The 18603-nt window shown below is 40.9% G+C and overlaps 1 protein-coding gene across 2 annotated transcripts; it reads right to left on the reverse strand.

Annotated features, from left to right (window-relative positions):
* Positions 1-2926: 2926 nt before the first annotated feature.
* Positions 2927-18175, reverse strand: Nup35 (nucleoporin 35). 2 transcript variants are annotated; one of them, XM_050120998.1, is made up of 9 exons: positions 18054-18175; positions 15324-15494; positions 13460-13587; positions 11470-11524; positions 8972-9113; positions 6639-6708; positions 5787-5915; positions 4552-4716; positions 2927-3684 (listed from the first exon to the last, which is right to left on the reverse strand). In XM_050120998.1, the coding sequence occupies exons 1-9, from the start codon at positions 18091-18093 to the stop codon at positions 3607-3609; spliced, it is 978 nt and encodes a 325-aa protein (XP_049976955.1). In that variant the 5' UTR covers positions 18094-18175; the 3' UTR covers positions 2927-3606. The 2 variants fall into 2 exon arrangements, with proteins under 2 accessions (XP_049976955.1, XP_049976961.1); XM_050121004.1 differs by lacking the exon at positions 18054-18175 and adding an exon at positions 17715-17930.
* Between the last annotated feature and the right edge of the window lie 428 nt (positions 18176-18603).

Here is an 18603-nt window from a genome sequence, read left to right on the forward strand (position 1 = left end):
GAGTGTCATATATCAATCTGTTGATTTCATTGGTTAAGTAATAAACCAACTGCTTGGCCTCATAGCTTAGAACATAGATGGGAGGAGGAAACAGAATAGAATTCTGGGCGGAAGAGGAAGTGAGGTCAGACTCTGCTCTGCTCCCGGAGAGACCCGACAGCTCTGCTGGAGCAGAGACGCCATGCTCAACTCTCCCAGGATGGACAGAGGCTAGAATCTTTCAGGTAAGCGCACCTTGGGGTGCTTACACGCATTATTAGAAATGGGCTAGTCCAGGTGCGAGAATTAGCCTGTAAGGGTTAGAGTTCATGGGCCAAGCAGTTCTTAAATGAATACAGTTTGTGTGTTATTTCGGGCATGAGCTAGCCAAGCGGCCGGGGTGTTGGGGACCAGCCCCGCCGCTCCTATTTCAACACCTGCTAAAGAAAAGGAGGTAACAATGCTGCCCCCCAAAACTGTTTCACTTTTCTCTTTCCGACCCAAGTACACAGATTACATACTCCAACAATTTCAGAACATTTTTCACATTTTAATTTACAAATAGTAAGATGTATCTCCCACTAGCACCCTTCTGGGGGCGGGGGGCTTCCAAGCACCTCTGCTTTCAGATACTGGAGAGGCAATGATGAAGCTGAAGTGCACCTTCCTCCTACACAGCAGTCTCCTTCCTATTGCAGCATCTCCTCCAGAAGTGAGGGGAAGCTCCTGCGACTCAGAAGAGGACATCAGACTGCTGTTGAGAGCCCCGCCACAGCAGTCCATAAAGGAACTGCTTCAGGGGGGAAGAGCAAAGGCTGCCCTTCCCCAGAACCCCGCATGTGGTAGCTCACACCATCTAGACTCTCCGTTCGGGGATCTGACATCTCTTCTGCCCTCCAGGGCACTGGGTACGGAAATGGTGAACATACATCCATGCAGGCTGAACACCTGCACATTGATAAGTATTCTGGATACCTGGGTAAGTCACACGCTTGTCAGAGGATAGAAAAGCCACTGGGTTTGCTCTATTTGTGACGTTGTGAGGGGTACAGTGATCACAGAATAACCCCCCACCCCCACTCCTTAGCACCTCCCACTGCTGAAAAGGACACAATTCTGGATCGCTGGAAAACCTTTGGGTGTCAAAAAAACCTAAGTGGGGCAGAGTGGGAGAGCCCTAGAGCAAATTAAGGCCATAATACAAAGACCCAGCCACCTTTCAGGCCATATGGTGTGGAATATTCTAGAGACTGGATGTCTGGTGAGCAATGATCACAACTCACCTACACAGACCTCTACTGTTCTAGAGCTAAGCTAGTCTTCCTGGAGACTTACCTCTGTAAACAAACTGAAAAGTAACTGCTACTGCTCTAACAATCACATCACATAACAAAATAACAAATATACGAGCAAAGCTACCCACTAAAACTGCGCATTATCAGATATACCAAGCCAGAAGACCAAATCAATTAGCAGAGAAGCAATTCACAATATGGTCAGAATAGGGTCCAATTTAGGGAAAGGGAGTCGTGTCGCTAAGGCCTTCACTTGTAAAATGCCAAAACCCCGACCTCCCCTCAGCTTACCACCTTGGATCTTAGTGTACTTCACCACAACAGCTGACAGTGCAGAGAAAGCTCGGGTTAGTTTAGTTTATTATTTTCTAAACATATTAAAATTCAATATGTGGTTCTAATTTTTACAGACATCATGGATATTCTTTCATGGCTATGGGAATTTTATTTTGTCCTTTCCTGAGTTAGCACTATGCTAATTCTGCCATCCTGATGTGAATCGGCGTTTCTGAACTTTTAAAGGGGACTTGGTATGAGCGTCTGATAGCTTTGGAGATGGCAGTTCTGTTGCTTTATTGTACAATATTCAAAAACGCAGAAGCCTGCTAAAGATTTCTTTGGTTTGTAAAGAAAGTTATGTGATAGATACAAAATGGTATTAGGGGAAAATCAAATACAACAAGAAATATTTCTAGCCAAAAAACAAATTTCACATTTCCTAAAGGCCCAGACAAGCAATAAAAGGCTCCATCCAATAAAACAAGGCAGGCCTTTCTAAGTGTGCCCGTTTCACAGCCAATTCTACTGTGAATAGAGTTCTTTGTATAGTGAAACAAGACATAAAACATTTCAATGCAAAAGTGTTCTAATGAAAACAGGTTTTTTATCTAAAACTTCACCCCAGAAAACTGAAAGCTTCAACTGTAGTTTGTAGTGACTTAATAAAACATTACTATATAAAAGTGTCCTAAAGCCCAGACTGCTGGCCTAGGGGACCAGAGCTACACTCCACCTGGGCAGAGCCTTGTACAGCCAGAAGCAGTGGAGAAAAGTAACTGGCGCGCACTCAGGGAAGACCGCAACAGCAGGGCAAGGTGGGCCTGCTCAGAACTGGACCTCCCAACCTTCTCGTCAGAGGGGCCTGTGCCTCCACCTCCACAGTGCACTACCATAGACAGCTGTGCCTCCACCTCCACAGTGCACTACCAAAGACAGCTGTGCCTCCACCTCCACAGTGCGCTACCAAAGACGGCTGTGCCTCCACCTCCACAGTGCGCTACCAAAGACGGCTGTGCCTCCACCTCCACAGTGCGCTACCAAAGACGGCTGTGCCTCCACCTCCACAGTGCGCTACCAAAGACGGCTGTGCCTCCACCTCCACAGTGCGCTACCGTCGACAGGCTCAACAACTAAAGCAACTGACCAATTCCAGGTACTGGACCATGAGAGCAACACACAATTCACAGAGCAGCTTTTCCAAAGCCCAGAGAGGGAACTGTTTAACTCTACAGTGTGTAGGGCACCATTAATACTGTGAAAACCTCATTAAGACCATGATCTGAATAAAGCACATGAAAAATAGTTAATTTGGGGAAAGATACAAAAATTTTAAATGATCTGTCTTTTGCACATTAACAAACTTAACAACTCTATAGAAATGCAGTTTTTTATTTTTGATATATTCAAGTATTTGGAATAAAAATAACTCAAATCTGAGAAGTGCTTCAAACAAAATAAAAGGAGAGAGAAATCAAGTCGGACAAAACAGAATGGTCATAAAATCTGGATTCTAGACATAAGTTAATAACATGTTTCTATTATTTCAGTAAACCCTTAAAACATTTTATTCAATAAATCAATCTTCCAAACAAATATTCAGCACATAAAAATTGACAAAGTTTATTAAGAAACAGTAGTAATAGGTGGTTTTTAAAAAGAACACCAAAGTTGACAATCCACAGACATATAAAAAGATAATCAAAATATTAAATACTACCTAAATTAAAGACCGTAATTCCAATCGCTAATTATAATCATGTGTCCTGGTGGGGCAGCTGTCACTCCCCATGAATTCATCGTCTTCCCATGACCGCTACAGAGACTCACTTCCAGCTCAATCACTTAGTTTACTGCAGCTAACGCTGAGCACACGGAGTTAGCATGCACTGTATCACAGAGAGCACGAGATGCTATCTGCACAATCTTTTCCTCAGGTGTACCTCAGCCATCTTTGTTTCCTAAGCAAAGGAGGTAAAGGCTGATCTTGGACAGCTGCCCACACTGCCCTAAGTGGTTATACAACTAACCCAAGGGGGCCAGCGGTCCTCCTGCACTACCAGCCGAACATGTACTCCATCGCTCTGGATACAAGACTTTCATCTTTCTTTGGTGTCTGTCTGTCAGAAATAACCTATTAAAACATACACCACAACAAAGAAGAGAAAAATAATGTGTTAAGTTACAGTTTCTTTAAATGCAGTCAATTCTACCATTAATGTCTAATTTAAAATAGGAACAACAAAATGAGCTTCTATAACTCAACTATGCAAGTGTGACAATATAGATTTTTAACATTTAACATTTCCAATTAGAAAACTAAGAAAACCCAAACACTACAAGAAATGAGAAATTTAAAATACAGATTTAAAATATAACAATAAAAATTCCAATTCTGCAGGTATCAGGACCTGTGCCAAAATCCAGGACTCTAGTTCTTTGGTAGTGGACAATAACAACAAAGTTAGCATTCTAATTCCAGACTATTCTTCAGAGAATGTAATAAACTGCTATAAATCTTTTTAAAATGAAAATTTTTGTCATCTCTGATATTTAAAGCAGGTCACCTCTTGATACTATTACATTGGAAGGGGGGTTTTGTTTTTGTTTATGATTTTATAAACTTAATAAAGTTTAATTTTCATGCTATCAAGGTTCTGGTGTGCATACAACTATAACTGAGGGGAAAAAACCTTTCAAGATATTTTAAGAAATGTTCTTTTGCTGTATAGCACTAGAGATCAAACCGAACACCTGGGCACACGCTGGATCAGTGCCCTACCACCGAGCTATGTCCCCAGCCCAAACAAAGAAACTGTTTCAATGTCCAAGGCTCTAACTTTAAAATGGGAAATGTAGAGTCTGAAGGTTTCACCAAGGAAAAGCACCAGGAAACATTTAACTGTGAACACACACACACACACTCAATCTCCACAGGAAACATTTAATTGCACACACACATTAACCCCCCACCCCCAGCCCTCCAACTGCCCCTAAATACCTGGTAGTCACTAGTGGAGGCCTTGTAGGCTGTAGCAAGGGGCCGCATGGTAGAGATCCTAGGAGTGCTCCCGGGCTGTGTTGGGGTGCCTAAGGTCTTGACGGGTGTTGTAAAGGCTACAGATGGAGATGACAAGGCTCCTCTGTCACCGTTTTCCATGACACTCTGGAGAAACGAAGACACAGGACATACCATCTAATACTGTGTAATATTTTAGAGAAAACCTTACTAAAAAGGTACTCAATTTGGTCTTCAAAGTTTTCAGATAAATTTAGCTTTGAAAAGACAGTATGTCCCTTAGTTAGTTGGAGACCTAATCCTCAGCCACATCAAACAGCCTCAGTCTAAGTATAAATCACAAGAACAAGAATCTCCAGGAAAAATGGATGTTTTGGAAGAAACAGGGTTCCAGAGAAGGAGGTGAGAGAGGGGAATGGGAATGAAAAGGAACAAAATATATGGTATACATGTATGAAATCCTTTTAGAAGCATCTCAGGGCAGACCCTATGGTAAGCCATCAAAGACAAAACCAAAGAAAGACTAATTATTTTACATGTAACTGTACACTGCTGTTGTGCCGCTGCTGTCCCTAAGAGAGGACTCGGGGGTCCTGGGTACTACATAGCTTCAGACTGAGTCTCCTGCAGATTCAGGTTTCTCTTAAGGAGTCTAAGACAGAATCACCATCTGCTTTGCTCAATTCCGTGTGCACTGCAACAGTAAAGTGCCTCGTATGTAGTATTCGGACAGAGGTTTGCATGTACTTACTCAAGTATGTTCAAACTGATTTTTTAAGCTACAAAGAAAAGTTTAAGTTCTACTCACTAATGTTGAAAGAGCACATACAGAGTCAGCTGTAAAGACTGAAGCAGAAATGAGGACGAGAAAGCTTCAGCTCCTCACGCTCAGCATCAGCTGGCACCTGTGCGGACACAGCACCAACCTTAGGCTTCCTGAACCTGGTGCTGCTCTGAGCAGTCCTGAGGTCTAAACTCCAGGCCTCGCTTCAACAATTCTACACATTGCTTAGGCTCTGCAGACCTCTCTTTTTTTGAAAAATGAAAGGATGTGGACAGATTGTCTCTAACATCTCGAGATTACTTTTGGCATACTGTAGTACCATACTACCATAAATATCATTTTCAGACTAACAAAAGCAAGCATAGTGAGGCTAAGACACAAACACTCTGTCACTAATGAGACCTCCCCCTCCCTTAAATCGACTACAACCTACTTTATCTATACACGGCTTGACACCGATCATGATGGACTCTCCGAATATTCTCCCATCTTTGCTTAAGGCTTTCCGAGCCTGCAACTTAGACTGGTAACGGATGTGCATCCAGTTGCCTGTGTTAGACATCTGCAAAGAACAGAGTTATTACTTAAGGTGCGAAGCCCAGACAAACATACAAACACAAGGACAAAACTAACTTTCATTTTGTTATTTGGTACCCTGTAAAAAGCTGCATATTAAAATTCAGAAAGATCCTATGGAAAAAACTTCAATAATCCCTACCCAGATCTCAATTCTCTAAAATAGAACATGTGGCAAATATTCCCTAAAAGTAAAAGGAACTCTCAAAAGAATTATTTCCTACAGAAGTTATATTAGCAACTATTATGAAATTTTAAAACGCTATATCCATGAACATGACTTTGTGTAGAACTGAATTAATAGAAATGCAATCTAGGCAAGGCCTGAGTACGGGACAAGCCTCTTTAGAGGCTGCTGCGGGATAAAGAGCTCTTAACGAGGCTCCAGCAGATCGGGGCTCCCCACTTCCTCCCCCATAAAACTTAAGAGAAAAACATTAATGTAATATGAGACATATTGTTAATCCTAGGAGGATGTGACTATTTAAGAAAGGAAGGGAGGTCCCTAAAATTCTCAGTCTACTCTTTAACTATTCCTTCTCAGCAACACTCCTGAGTTTGACTCTTGTACACTCCATTGTATACATTCTTTGAAAATAAAAACTAAATTTAAATTTAGAAAAATAATCAGAAGTAGTGTTCTTCAATTTATAACTTTTGTCTCTGTAACCAAAATCTTAATTGAAGAAGAAAGTATTAGCAGCCTTACCACATGCTTTAAGATATTCCCATACTGTGCAAACTGTAATAATATATAAGAAGCAGACGCTTGTGGAAACCTGGGGGAAGAATGGCCCAGACAAAGCCGTCAGTTTCCATCACCAATACAGCAGCAAACTACCACACCATGCTTCCTCTAGAGTCCATCAGTCACTCAGCTATTCTCCCTTCCCAGAGCGCACCTCTGAAGTCTTTTACCTCCCCACACCCACAGCTCGTCCAGTCAGGCAGATGCAGGTCTGCACACACACATTATGAGACATAGTTATAAGTAGGGCTATCATGACTCAAAGAGGGACTCTTCTAATTATAACACCGAATCTCTCTGCACTGAGCATCATCTGAAGACTTCTGAAACTTAGTGCTCAAAAATAAAACTCGGCATCAATAACAGCAAAAAAATGACTTAAAAGGATGATACCCAAAAATAAAACTAGCATCAACAAGAATATTAATCACATGAAAATGATTAAATTAATCCAAAATTACTTGAGGTGATATTCAAATTTTTAATAGCCATATCTTTAAGAGGATACTTTATCAGGTCTTACAGTCTGAATATCTTACAATAAGGCATAATTATTTTTAAAGTCAGAATAATGAAGTGATTTACTATTTGAAAATAGTACGAGCTACTACCAGTTTAGAAAAATATCTGAAAAAATTTTAAACCAATATAAATTAATCTGAAACTTCAATTAAATAGCCCTAAACAGGCATGAGAGGAAAGGTGAAATTAAACACATTAAAATCAATATAAGTAAACCAGGAGCCATGGCACAGGCCTTTAATCCCAGCACTTGGGAGGTAGATGCAGAAGGAGTTCAAGGCCAGAAGTCAGGGAGAGAGGAGATCCTGTCTTAACCAACTCTCCAATGTGAATAAAACACTAAACTCAGAACTGAAATTTCATTTTTATTTATTTATATATCTCTAGGTTTGAGATTTTTCGTTCCAACAACAAATAAATAAGGCACAAAACTGAAAAGGTAGATAATGGTTGCATGTGAAGATGGCATTTAAAGAAATAAAACGTTTTTAGGTGCCACGATGACTTTCAGAAAATCTAGTCCTTTTAAAATGATCATTTATGACAATGGATATTTTGTTTATTTTTTACTATGACCCCAAACTGACAAAAAAGTTAAGCAAAGGAAGAACATATATGAGAAAGACTTCCCTTAAATGAACAAAATGTTTTATTTAAAACATTTTACTTATTCCTTTAAAAGAATGCGTCAGTAAGCACATATAAAATAGCTAAAACATAAAAGTAATAAGATACAGCATTACAAAATCTTAATTTTTTTTTAGAAATCCATATTTGAAGTTATAGATGTTTATTTTGCCTCTCTGTTCAGTATTCTCTTTCCCCATCTCCTCTCATCCATGCATGCATGCTCACACACACACACCACAAACTTACTTTAATGTTGGGGCAGCATTACTTAAATAAAGCATTCAATACAAGAAAAACAATCAATTTTTTTAAAAAGATTTATTTATTTATTATGTATACAGTATTCTGCCTACATATATCCTATAGGCCAGTAGAGGGCATCAGATCTCATTACAGATGATGATGAGCCACCACATGGTTGCTGGGAATTGAACTCAGGACCTCTGAAAGAGCAGTCAGTGCTCTTAACTTCTGAGCCATCTCTCCAGCCCTTAAATATTTTTTTAAAGCACTAGAAGTAATTCAAATACTTTTTCTAACTACTAGACATCTTCAAAGTTACACTAACACTCGTGAACCCAAAAAACGGACTAAGAAATGACAAGCATGCTCAACACTGCTCTACTTCATGAAAATAGAAAATTTTAAACATTGGAAAGCAAAATCAAGTGGTCAGCTCAAATGCCAGGGACATGGGGTTTTGCAAGGTTTCCAGGAAAACAAAGGGATGCAGCTGCCCTGTTCTCACTAAAGCAGTGCCAGCTCAAGCCAGCTAAGGACTACCAAAGCACAGAAGGAGCCCCCAGAAAATGTGGAAAGGGATCCTGAATCTAATGGGACTGTCTTGCCTTTCACAACTAGGAAATGATTTGGGAAGAGCATGCAAAATGGTTTATGAGACAAAAATTAAGTTCTAGCTAACGATATCCAGAATGCGGACGGCATGCACAAGGATGACACAGCCGCTGTCAGCAATTCAGTATGAAACACATCAGCAACAGAAAAGACAACGAGGTAAATGTCGCCAGCTGTTCATAACTGTGGATCCAGTAGTAAGTGTGTGTGTGTTTGCTGGCCAAGTCTTTCAACAATATCAACAAATACTAGGGTGGGGTAGTTTTTATAAGGTCCATAATCCTTACCCAAACACAGTCACCCAAGTGTCATCGAGGTGATCATCTGAAGTCAGAGAATCTCCTTGAGTATAAAAAGGATCCAACTGGGCAGGAGATAGTGTCGTCTTCCGTGGCTGACCAATATTTGCTGGACTAAACATGCTTTGCCCTATATTAGTAAAGTTAGGAAGTTAGCTACCAATATAAATACATGAGTGTATTTTAAAACAAAGATCTTAGTTTAAAAGGGCAAAGTATATTAAAAGTTGACAATGCCCTCTTCAGGACTCCATAGGCACTATTTTTTACATGTATTTTTACACACACCTCTCTCTCTCTCTCTCTCTCTCTCTCTCTCTCTCTCTCTCTCTCTCTCTCTCTCTCTCTCCCCCCCCCCCATCTTTAATCCCAGCACTTGAGAGGCAAAAGCAAGAAGATCTCTGTGAGTTCAAGGCCAATTTGGTCTAAATAGCAAATTACAGGCCAGCCAGGGCTACACAACAACACTATCACAAACATAAACAAATAAACCTAAGCAACCATCCCTTCAAAATCTAATTAACTCTTTCTACAAAGATATGCCTTTAATAAGCCAAAGACAATAAAAGGTACATTAGTATAAAACCTGAAGCCAATTCAATTTTTTATGCCCTGTATAGCCATTAATATACAGTTTAGTTATGCTATATCATGTAATAACCTTCAAGCAAGAAATTAAATTAAGGCTCAAGTTGAGACAACCATTATGACCTTTAAAAAGACAAATCAAAATTAAGTCTCAAATGAATAAGCAATCTAATTTTTGCCTTGTCAACTAATCTAAAAAATGTAATTACTTATACTAATCGAAAAGCATTTACATAAGTTTAATATAATTGCTCTCCACCAAGTTAATATTTAATTGCTCCACTGATTTTACTTCTTTTAAATCAAACTTCTGGTACCAATACTCTATTCTGTGTAAGATGAAAATAAAATGTACCTATCAAACCACATCAGACTACAGTATACTTTATTTTCCTTGGTAAATCACTATCCAGACGTCCTTCATAAAACCAGATTAAAGAGAGGGCAAAAGCCCTTATTACCTTTCAATTTAAGAACAGATCCAATTATTTCAAACTAAATGAAAACAAAAAAAATTACAAGAAATTTCAAAAGGATATGATAAATGAACAATGAAAATTTTGGCCACGACACCTTCTTACCATGAAAACAAGCAGCACAGGTGTGTAACTAAGAACTCTGCCTCAGCTCAATGTACAATGGGGCCTGTGTGGTCCCAGGAAGAAATACCTACACCTAGGAACTTTCTCCAAAAACCTGAGGCATAGAACACGAATGAGGTGCTGGGCCTCTAGAAGATCCTGGAGGAGAAACTCTTTCTGGTCTGCTTCCCATGGCTTATTCTGCCTGCCTCCTTACAGAACCCAGAGCCACCAGGAGTTGGACCCTCCCATCAACCATTAATCATGGAATTGCACCACAGACTGGCCTACAGGCCAATCTGAAGGAGGTGTTTTCTTAAATGAAGTTCCATCTTTCCAGAACAGCCTGGCTCCCAACCCAGTGAGACCAAAGATTTCGTCTCTGAAGAAAAGAAAGCTAAGCCCAAGTTTATGGTATGGTGGTGCACACCTTTAATCCCAGCACTTGGCAGGCAGTTCTCTGTCAGTTCAAGGTCATCCTGCTACACAGAGCAAATTTCCAGACAGCCAAGAACGTTTAAAAAAAAAAAGAAAGAAAGGAGGGAGGGAGGGAGGGAGGAAGGGAGGGAGGAAGGGAGGGAGGAAGGAAGGGAGGGAAAAGAAAGGTAAACACCTCAAAAAATCAATGAGCCCAAGCCAGGTGGTGGTGGCACATGCCTTTAATCCCAGCACTCAGGAGGCAGAGGCAGGCAGATCTCTGTGAGTTTGAGGCCAGCCTGGTCTACAAGAGCTAGTTCCAGGACAGGCTCCAAAGCTAGAGAGAAACCCTGTTTCGGAGGAAAAAAAAATCAGTGAGCCCACTCATAGAAGAGACAATAATGAGAGGGTAAAGTGAAAATCTATTTAATGAAAAAGGAAATTTGCTTGTTTGTACTCAGAACACCAGCCAGGCAACTTTGATTTTCTTTAAGACTTTTCTTTGAGAAAAAAACTAAGGGGGAGGGCTACATAATCTGAAAGTGACCTCCAATTAGCCCTTCACAAAATAGTCAGTGTATTATCCAATTCTCCTACTGTGCAGCGCAGTAAGAAACAAGAGAGCTTCTATTAATCTTGCCCCCAATTCCAACCAATGGGACCCCTACCTACCCCTATAAACAACTCTTTATATAGTTTTTAATAACTCAGGAAATACTTCAAAAGTCTATTAGGTATGCATTCTTAAAGTCTTAATACTTTTGGTAAACTATCCTATCTATAAACTCAGAAAGCAAGCTATACAAAGCATCACCTTCCTAAAGGAAGTCAGAAAGTCCCTAAATCTGGAGTAAGACTGCTGGCAACCAGAGCCGAGAACAGTTTAAGAAGAGGACTCACCAGTCACTGGAGTTGTGACTCCAACAAGAGGGCTCTGCATCACTGAAATGTTTGTCTACATGAAAACAAGAGTGCTAAGTTAACACAAAGGTCTAACCATGCACAGTCATTACTGTAGACAACTCAACTACAACAGCCTTACTAACTAGAATGAGTGGTCTCTAACCAGCTCACTTCCAAAGGTACTTACTTACCTTTTGTCTTCTGTCTGACCAGCACTAACCCAGATTACGCAAAGATCAAATGTCCTTTGTTTTTATTATACATTTTAAAATAAGAAACATTGGGCCAGCTTAGTGTTAAGTGCTCTTGCTGCCAAGCTTACCACCTGAGCTCAACCCCCAGAATCCACAAGATAGGAAGAGAGGACCTACTCCTACAAGCTAGCCTATGGCCTCCACAGTACAATCTTGGCACTCATTTGCACAACATAAACACAATAAATAAGCTAATTAGAACAGAATTTAAAATAAGTTACATTGGATAAAAAAAATTCTATAGGAACTAATGGTAACATACTAGCTATTTGGTTTTATTTCCCAATGTACAATACTCAAACTATGGATATAATTGTAATTAAGTCATCAAATTCACAAAGAAAAAAAACAGAAAAATAAGTAAAAAAAAAACACATTCAAATGACAATAAAAGACAACTTATGTTTAACACTATCAGTATATTACAAAGAGGAACAGTATCATTAGGCATCATTAGAGGATATTTTAAAGGATGTAATAAAAAAATAATAAAAAAAACCTTTTACAGGGGCTGGCGATGGCTCAGCAGTTAAAAGCACTTGCTGCTCTCCCAGAAGACCTGAGTTCACTTCCCATCACCCATGTCAGGCAGCTTAAAGAGGCTTCTAACAACAGCTTCAAGAGATCCAGGGCCCTCTTTTGGCCTCTCATGGTACCTTGGAATAACTAACTTTGGCCCTCATCTATTTACTAATATTCATACAGACTTCAAAGTCAAAACCATCTTTCTGTACTATGATCTACAACTCCTTTAAACACTTCAAATAAGGCAAAAACTAATGCTAGGTCTTCTCATGCAGCAGAATAAAATGGTCATGAATCCAGAAGAAGCAGTGATACTCATTCCAAACTTCACGTCAGCTTTACTTAACTTGCAGAATGGTCCCTATTCAGGATTTAGCAAACCCAGAAGAGCACTGTCCATTAAGAATGGCACACATGCAAGTCAGGCATTCACATACCTGAGAATCATCAGAACACCTACAGAAAGAACACACTAAAAAGCAGCTTTCTTAGTAAAATAAGTAATGGATGTCTATAAAAGGATAATGGTCTTATGTAAATAAAAATTTTATAAAACCAAACTCTCAGGCCAGGCATGCTGGCAGACACTGTTAAGCCTAGCACTTGGGAGACAGTGTTATTTGTGAAAGTTCCAGGCCAGCCTCAAAAACCACCAGCAACAAAGCTCTCAAATCATTATTAAATGCTCAACCTCCAAATACAACCCTGAATTTTCATTTTATTTTTTTTCCTTAGAAAAGAATGCATAACTGTTAAGCTTAAGTAAAGAGAACGACTTACAACTCTAATAACACTCTACATTTACAATAATCAGGCTGGGAACATGGACAGGTTAATAAGACATACCTATAAAAACCACAGACTCACTTAAGAGAGGAAACAATCCAGTGTCTACTACCTTTATTGCTACTATAGGATCTTACTATATAGGATAGGCCAGTGGTCCTCTTTCCTTGCCTCAATCTCCCAAGTGCAGGGCCTATCGGTGTATGCCACCATGCCTATAGGTGTATGTCACCATGCCCACCTTAGAATTTTTAACACGTTAAGTATATTTCATGATAAACTTGAGTATATACGTACTTGCTTATTCTATACTTATGGTTCCTTCAGAACAGACATCAGGGAACTTTCTAATTACTGACCTCACTGTGTAAGCACACAAACACACAATGACTAATCATGGAGCAAGAGAACTTGTGTGTCACCTGTCTTCTTGAAGTCAAAGGTGTCGACCCGAGTCCTGGACTGGAAATGTCATCATATATACTTCTAACCGGTGGAGCTCCACTTTTATCTTTAGGAGCAGGGACAACTGGCTGTGGCGGTGACCCCCCTGTGTGTACAAAAAGCAGTCAGGTGAAAAAGAAAACTAACCATTCATCTTTCTTTTCAGCTATGTTTAATTTATGGTTTTGAAATAACAAACTCTTTGTTTCCTAGAGCGATGCAGCCTTTAATATGTGTAAGAGTCACCTGGGCTCTGGGTAGATGTCAGACTGATTCAAAAGGAACAAGACGGAACCAATGACCACACCTCTAACAAGCTCCCAGGTGATGTCACAATGTGGGTGAGCAGCAGACTGCACTTTGAAAGAAGATTTCAGAATAAATTGCTACTGGAAATTTTAATGTTTAGAAAACACAGGTAATATTGCTTTCTCTACTCCGTGCTTAACATTTCAATACACAATGTGATCAACCCCAGAGCTACTTACTAACTTGGTCCTAACTTACTTACTTACTTGGTCCTAACTACCCAGGAAGCCGAGTTGGGCAGAGCACCTGTATTACAAGGTCAAGGCCAACACTAACAACACATTAGGCTCTGTCTCAAAACAAATATAATCTCATTTCTTACTAAAGTATGTACTAAACAACTCCACTGAATATATATATCTGAATAATTAAAATCACTCCAGTTAGAAATTTGATTGTCAAATGAAACAGCCTGTATTCATAATTCTTATAGTAGAAACATTTTTAATAATGACAGAAAAGACCTGACTTCTGTGACATAAACAATGCTAAGCAATAAAGCAGCCCTGGCCTTTATTTAAACAAATGCAAAGTTTCAGCAGTAGTCAGTTACTGAGCGCCCAGACAAGGGGAGATTCAGCTGCGCGGCATCATGGTGTCACTAGAGCAAGTACTGTCAAATTATTACTCAGCTTCAGATTCCTCTTCTGAACACTGTTTTGAAAAATGGAACTATTACTACCTATTTTGTTGAAACTGTTGTTGTTGTCTGAAACAGGATTTCCTTTTTGTGTATTTATAGCCTTGCCTGTCCTGGAACTTGTTCAGTAGACCAGGCTGGCCTTGAACTCCTGAGGACAGCCTCCTCCTGTCCTGCAAGTGCTCAGATTAAAGGCGTGTGCAACCACCACCCGGCTCAAACTTTTTTTTTTGAAGACAAGGTATTCTCTGTAGCTTTGGAGCCTGTCCTGGAACTAGCTCTTATAGACCATGCTGGCCTCAAACTCAGAGATCTACCTGCCTCCCGAGTGCTGGGATTAAAGGCATGTGCCACCACCACCCAGCCATTTTTCTTTAAGGACGTAAATATAAAATGATCAGCATTCAGCCTAGCTCACCACTTAGGTATATCTTAATTTCTTTTGGGTTTTACGGTAGCTGCTTACTGTTTTATATTTTATCGTTTTTAGACAGGTGGTCTACTGCTCAAGCTGACCTCCAACTCACTAGGTGGGGAAGAATGTCCTTGAATTACTAATACTACTGCCTCGGTTTCCTAAATGCTGGAGTATAGGCTTTCACCTCCATGCCTGGATGTATTTATGGCTTTTAGACAGGCTTTTTCAGGGCCCAGCTTGCCTAAATTGCCCTACGTGGCCCACACTGACCCTGAACTCACAATCCTCCTGCACCAGCCTCCTAGGTGCTGGGATGATAAGGGCTCACCACCAAACTGGGCTAAGGCATAACTTTATAAGAGAAGTATTTTTAAATTAATAATGTATGGTAAGGGAGAATGCTGTGCCATTCCATCTCTGAAGTTCTACTAGGAATACTGATAGACCACACCACTACTATTAGCAATTGACCCACCTGCGAGCAAAGGTGATCTCATTTCCGTTACTCCTACGGACGGGCCACTAATTGATCGAGGCTGTGGAGTCACTGGAGCTGGTAAATCCCCCATTAAAAATCCAGGTAAGAACTGGGCATTAACACCTGTCTTCGGAGATGTCGGTGAACCCAGCATCATTGGTTCAGATCCTAAATTAATCAAAAATTGAAATAATGCCATTTCTGTTATATCTAACAAATAGAGCAATTTATGATAAAAGTTGAATAATTTAATCAACACAATCCTACATATTATGAACTATAGTTGAATCTACTTTAAAACAACTAAGGGTTCTTTCAGAAATGTAGAAGACTTTGTCCTCACAGTGGTGCTCCCTCATTTTCACCACACCAGATCAGCCCAGGGCGTCGCCCACCCACCCGCAATGTTCATATCTTTGGCAGATGGTCCTGGTTATATTATTTTACTTCTTTAAAAGCATCATTTGAAACTTTTATTATTTTAAAAGAAACCTCTAATACAAGCAGAACATTTTTTCCACAGTTTATACTGTGCAAACAAAAGCAAGGAGACCACACCAATTTTATACAAATCTTGACCAATCAGAAACAACGGGTTTAGCCTCTTCTTCCTACACATCAAACTATGCATTGTTTCAGTAATAAGGTAATCAGGCACACATTACAACACTAATAAGGTTACAACTTGCATTTTAACTCAGGAAGACATTGAAAGTAGTGGTAAAGCTTACTTTCAGATCATGGTCATTTATTAGAAAAATCATTTGGAGAACTATAATCAACAAAAGTTTCCCTAAAATAAAGCCAATCTAAAGAGAGATCTGACACTTCATAAGCATCAACTCTAAATTAATCTTCTGGGTTGAAGAGAAGTCTCAGTGGTTAAAAGCACTGACTACTGTCCCAGAGGACCCCTGTTTGATTCCCAGTACCCACATAGCAGCTCACAAAATTCCAGTTCCATGGAATCTAAAGCCCTCTTGTGGCTTCTTTAGACACGTGGCACACTTGTACACAGACATAAATATAGGCAAAACAACCCATGCACATAAAACAAAAACAGACCTACATATTAACAATGTAAGTTTAAAAAGAGGGGAAAACCAAAGTAATTCAGAAGGGTAAAATAAGTATCAAAATAAGATGTAAAAAAAATAGCTATATTGTAATTCTTTTGTGAAGTACTAATTACATGGTGCTACTGCCTATTTCAAAAGAACAGGAAACTCAACCAGGTGTCTCAAAAAAGGGCATATTCGGAACAGACACTTAGAAAACTACAGTAGCAAAATACAAGGTTTTTGGTAACAAAGCAAACTACCTTCATTCTTCCATCTACAAAGGAGTAGGGAAATTGCGACATGACAAGAATTAGGTCAAGGGCTGGTGAGGTGGCACACTGGGTAAAAGCCCTTGCCACTAGGCCTAAATTCAGTCCCCAAAACACACACACACACATGCATCCACTTGCACATTACATAAAGAAAAATCCACTTAGGTAAAGGAAAACTCGGTCCCCTAAACACATGGTGAAGGAGTAAGAAGTCGGACTGTCACTAACCATCCCTTCACGGCTAGACTTAAAAGCTTAAGGGCTGCCTCCTGCATGTCTTAAACGTCACTTCTCAATCCCTGCCCCAAAATATTAAGTGCCACACTGTGGTCCTCGGGGAGCACATGTGATGAGAAGGGGCTGGGAGAACGCCATACCAGCAGATACCTGGAAACCGTGCCACATGTGAACCTCGGCAGTTAACATCAGGGGACGTCAGAGACTTGGCTAGGCCAGATACAAGGATGTTCTTGCTCACAGTATGTACTACCTCAACAAACATGTCATCGCTGAACAGAAAACCTGGACCTACTAATCAAGTTTCCTAATCTCTAAGGAAGTATGAAAAAAAAATACCTAGATCAATAACTGGGCACAAGTTTTAATGCAACAGTGTATCTACATTAATAACATTATAGGTTCAGTTTTTATGACAAGCTGAAAAAGAAATCCAGTTCGTTAGCTACTTTTTTTTTTCTTTTTCCAGTTTTTCGAGACAGGGTGTCTCTGCGTAACAGTCCTGGCTGTCCTAGAACTCACTCTGTAGACCAGGCTGGCCTCGAACTCAGAGCTCCACCTGCCTCTGCCTCCCGAGTGCTGGGATTAAAGGCGCGCGCCACCACCGCCCGGCCGCCCTGCTATTCCTAAAGAAACTTTCTATCCAAAACATGGCAAGCATGGCATGTCACTTGAATCTACAGAGTTAATTCTGCACACTATATGCCACGCTTGCTCTCTTTTTCCAGCTCAGAAAGCGATAAACCAATCCTGTGAGTCTTTGCAACTGTAAAGTGGTTGTTTTGTTTTCTGTTGTAAAGTACGACCGCTGTCATTACCAAAACGCTAGACTGTTTTGCTACGGCATCTTCGGGAAGTTTCCCCAACCAATAATGGGATGAACCTTTAGACTCAAGAGTCCTGCAACAGAGCCGCACTCCCAAGCAAAGAGCGGCGGAGGGGGCAGCCAGGCTGGGTCTAGACCATGCTCCACGCTCCACACACCAACTCCTTTCCTGAAAGACCCGGGGTGACCGCCCACCCCAGGGCACGCTCTCGGGGTGCCGGGCAGGCGACCGCACCGGGGCCGGGCGCCGGCACCGACCCGCGGCGCTTCCCGCTCCCTCCGCGACGCGCGCCGGCTGAGCCACTAGGGAGGCGGCGGCTCCCTCACTCACCCAGCGTGGGCGCCTGGGGATCCACGGCGAACGCTGCCATCTCCACGGCCGCGCTTCCTCCGGCGGGCACCTTCCCGGTTTTCAAAAATGGCGGAAACGCCCCTCACCGTTAAGGCCGCGCGGCTCGCGGGGTTGCGTAACTTCCGGCTATGCTCTCTGCGGAGGCTGTGGGTGCTTCCGCCATGTTGGAAGAGGGCAAAGCTTCTTGGCCCGGTTGGCGAGTCTAGGGTTTTGCTGGGGATGCATGGCAGAGTGTGGGACCACTGGTTCTGAGGATGGTTTTGGTCACGTCTCAAGCCTCCTGATATGTTTGCGTTTGTGTTTCACAGAAACAGATTCATTTGCTCGCTTGTTAATTAGCGTGGCTTCCCTAGTGCGCTCTCTTCCATCAGCTTTCCTATCACCTGGGACAGTAGGCTTAATGAACCTCGATATTACTTTTTCTCAACAACTTGATTTCTGTACTTGATATCGGACGTTCATTTCTCAAAGTTTTCCACCATTTATATGTCATTTCTCTTAAATGTGTTGGGCACTATTTCATATTAAA

The sequence above is a fragment of the Alexandromys fortis genome, unplaced genomic scaffold (genome assembly GCF_014885135.2).
Source record: "Alexandromys fortis isolate MF-2015 unplaced genomic scaffold, M_Fortis_MF-2015_v1.1 scaffold_8_1_9099942, whole genome shotgun sequence".
Lineage (NCBI taxonomy): Eukaryota > Metazoa > Chordata > Mammalia > Rodentia > Cricetidae > Alexandromys > Alexandromys fortis.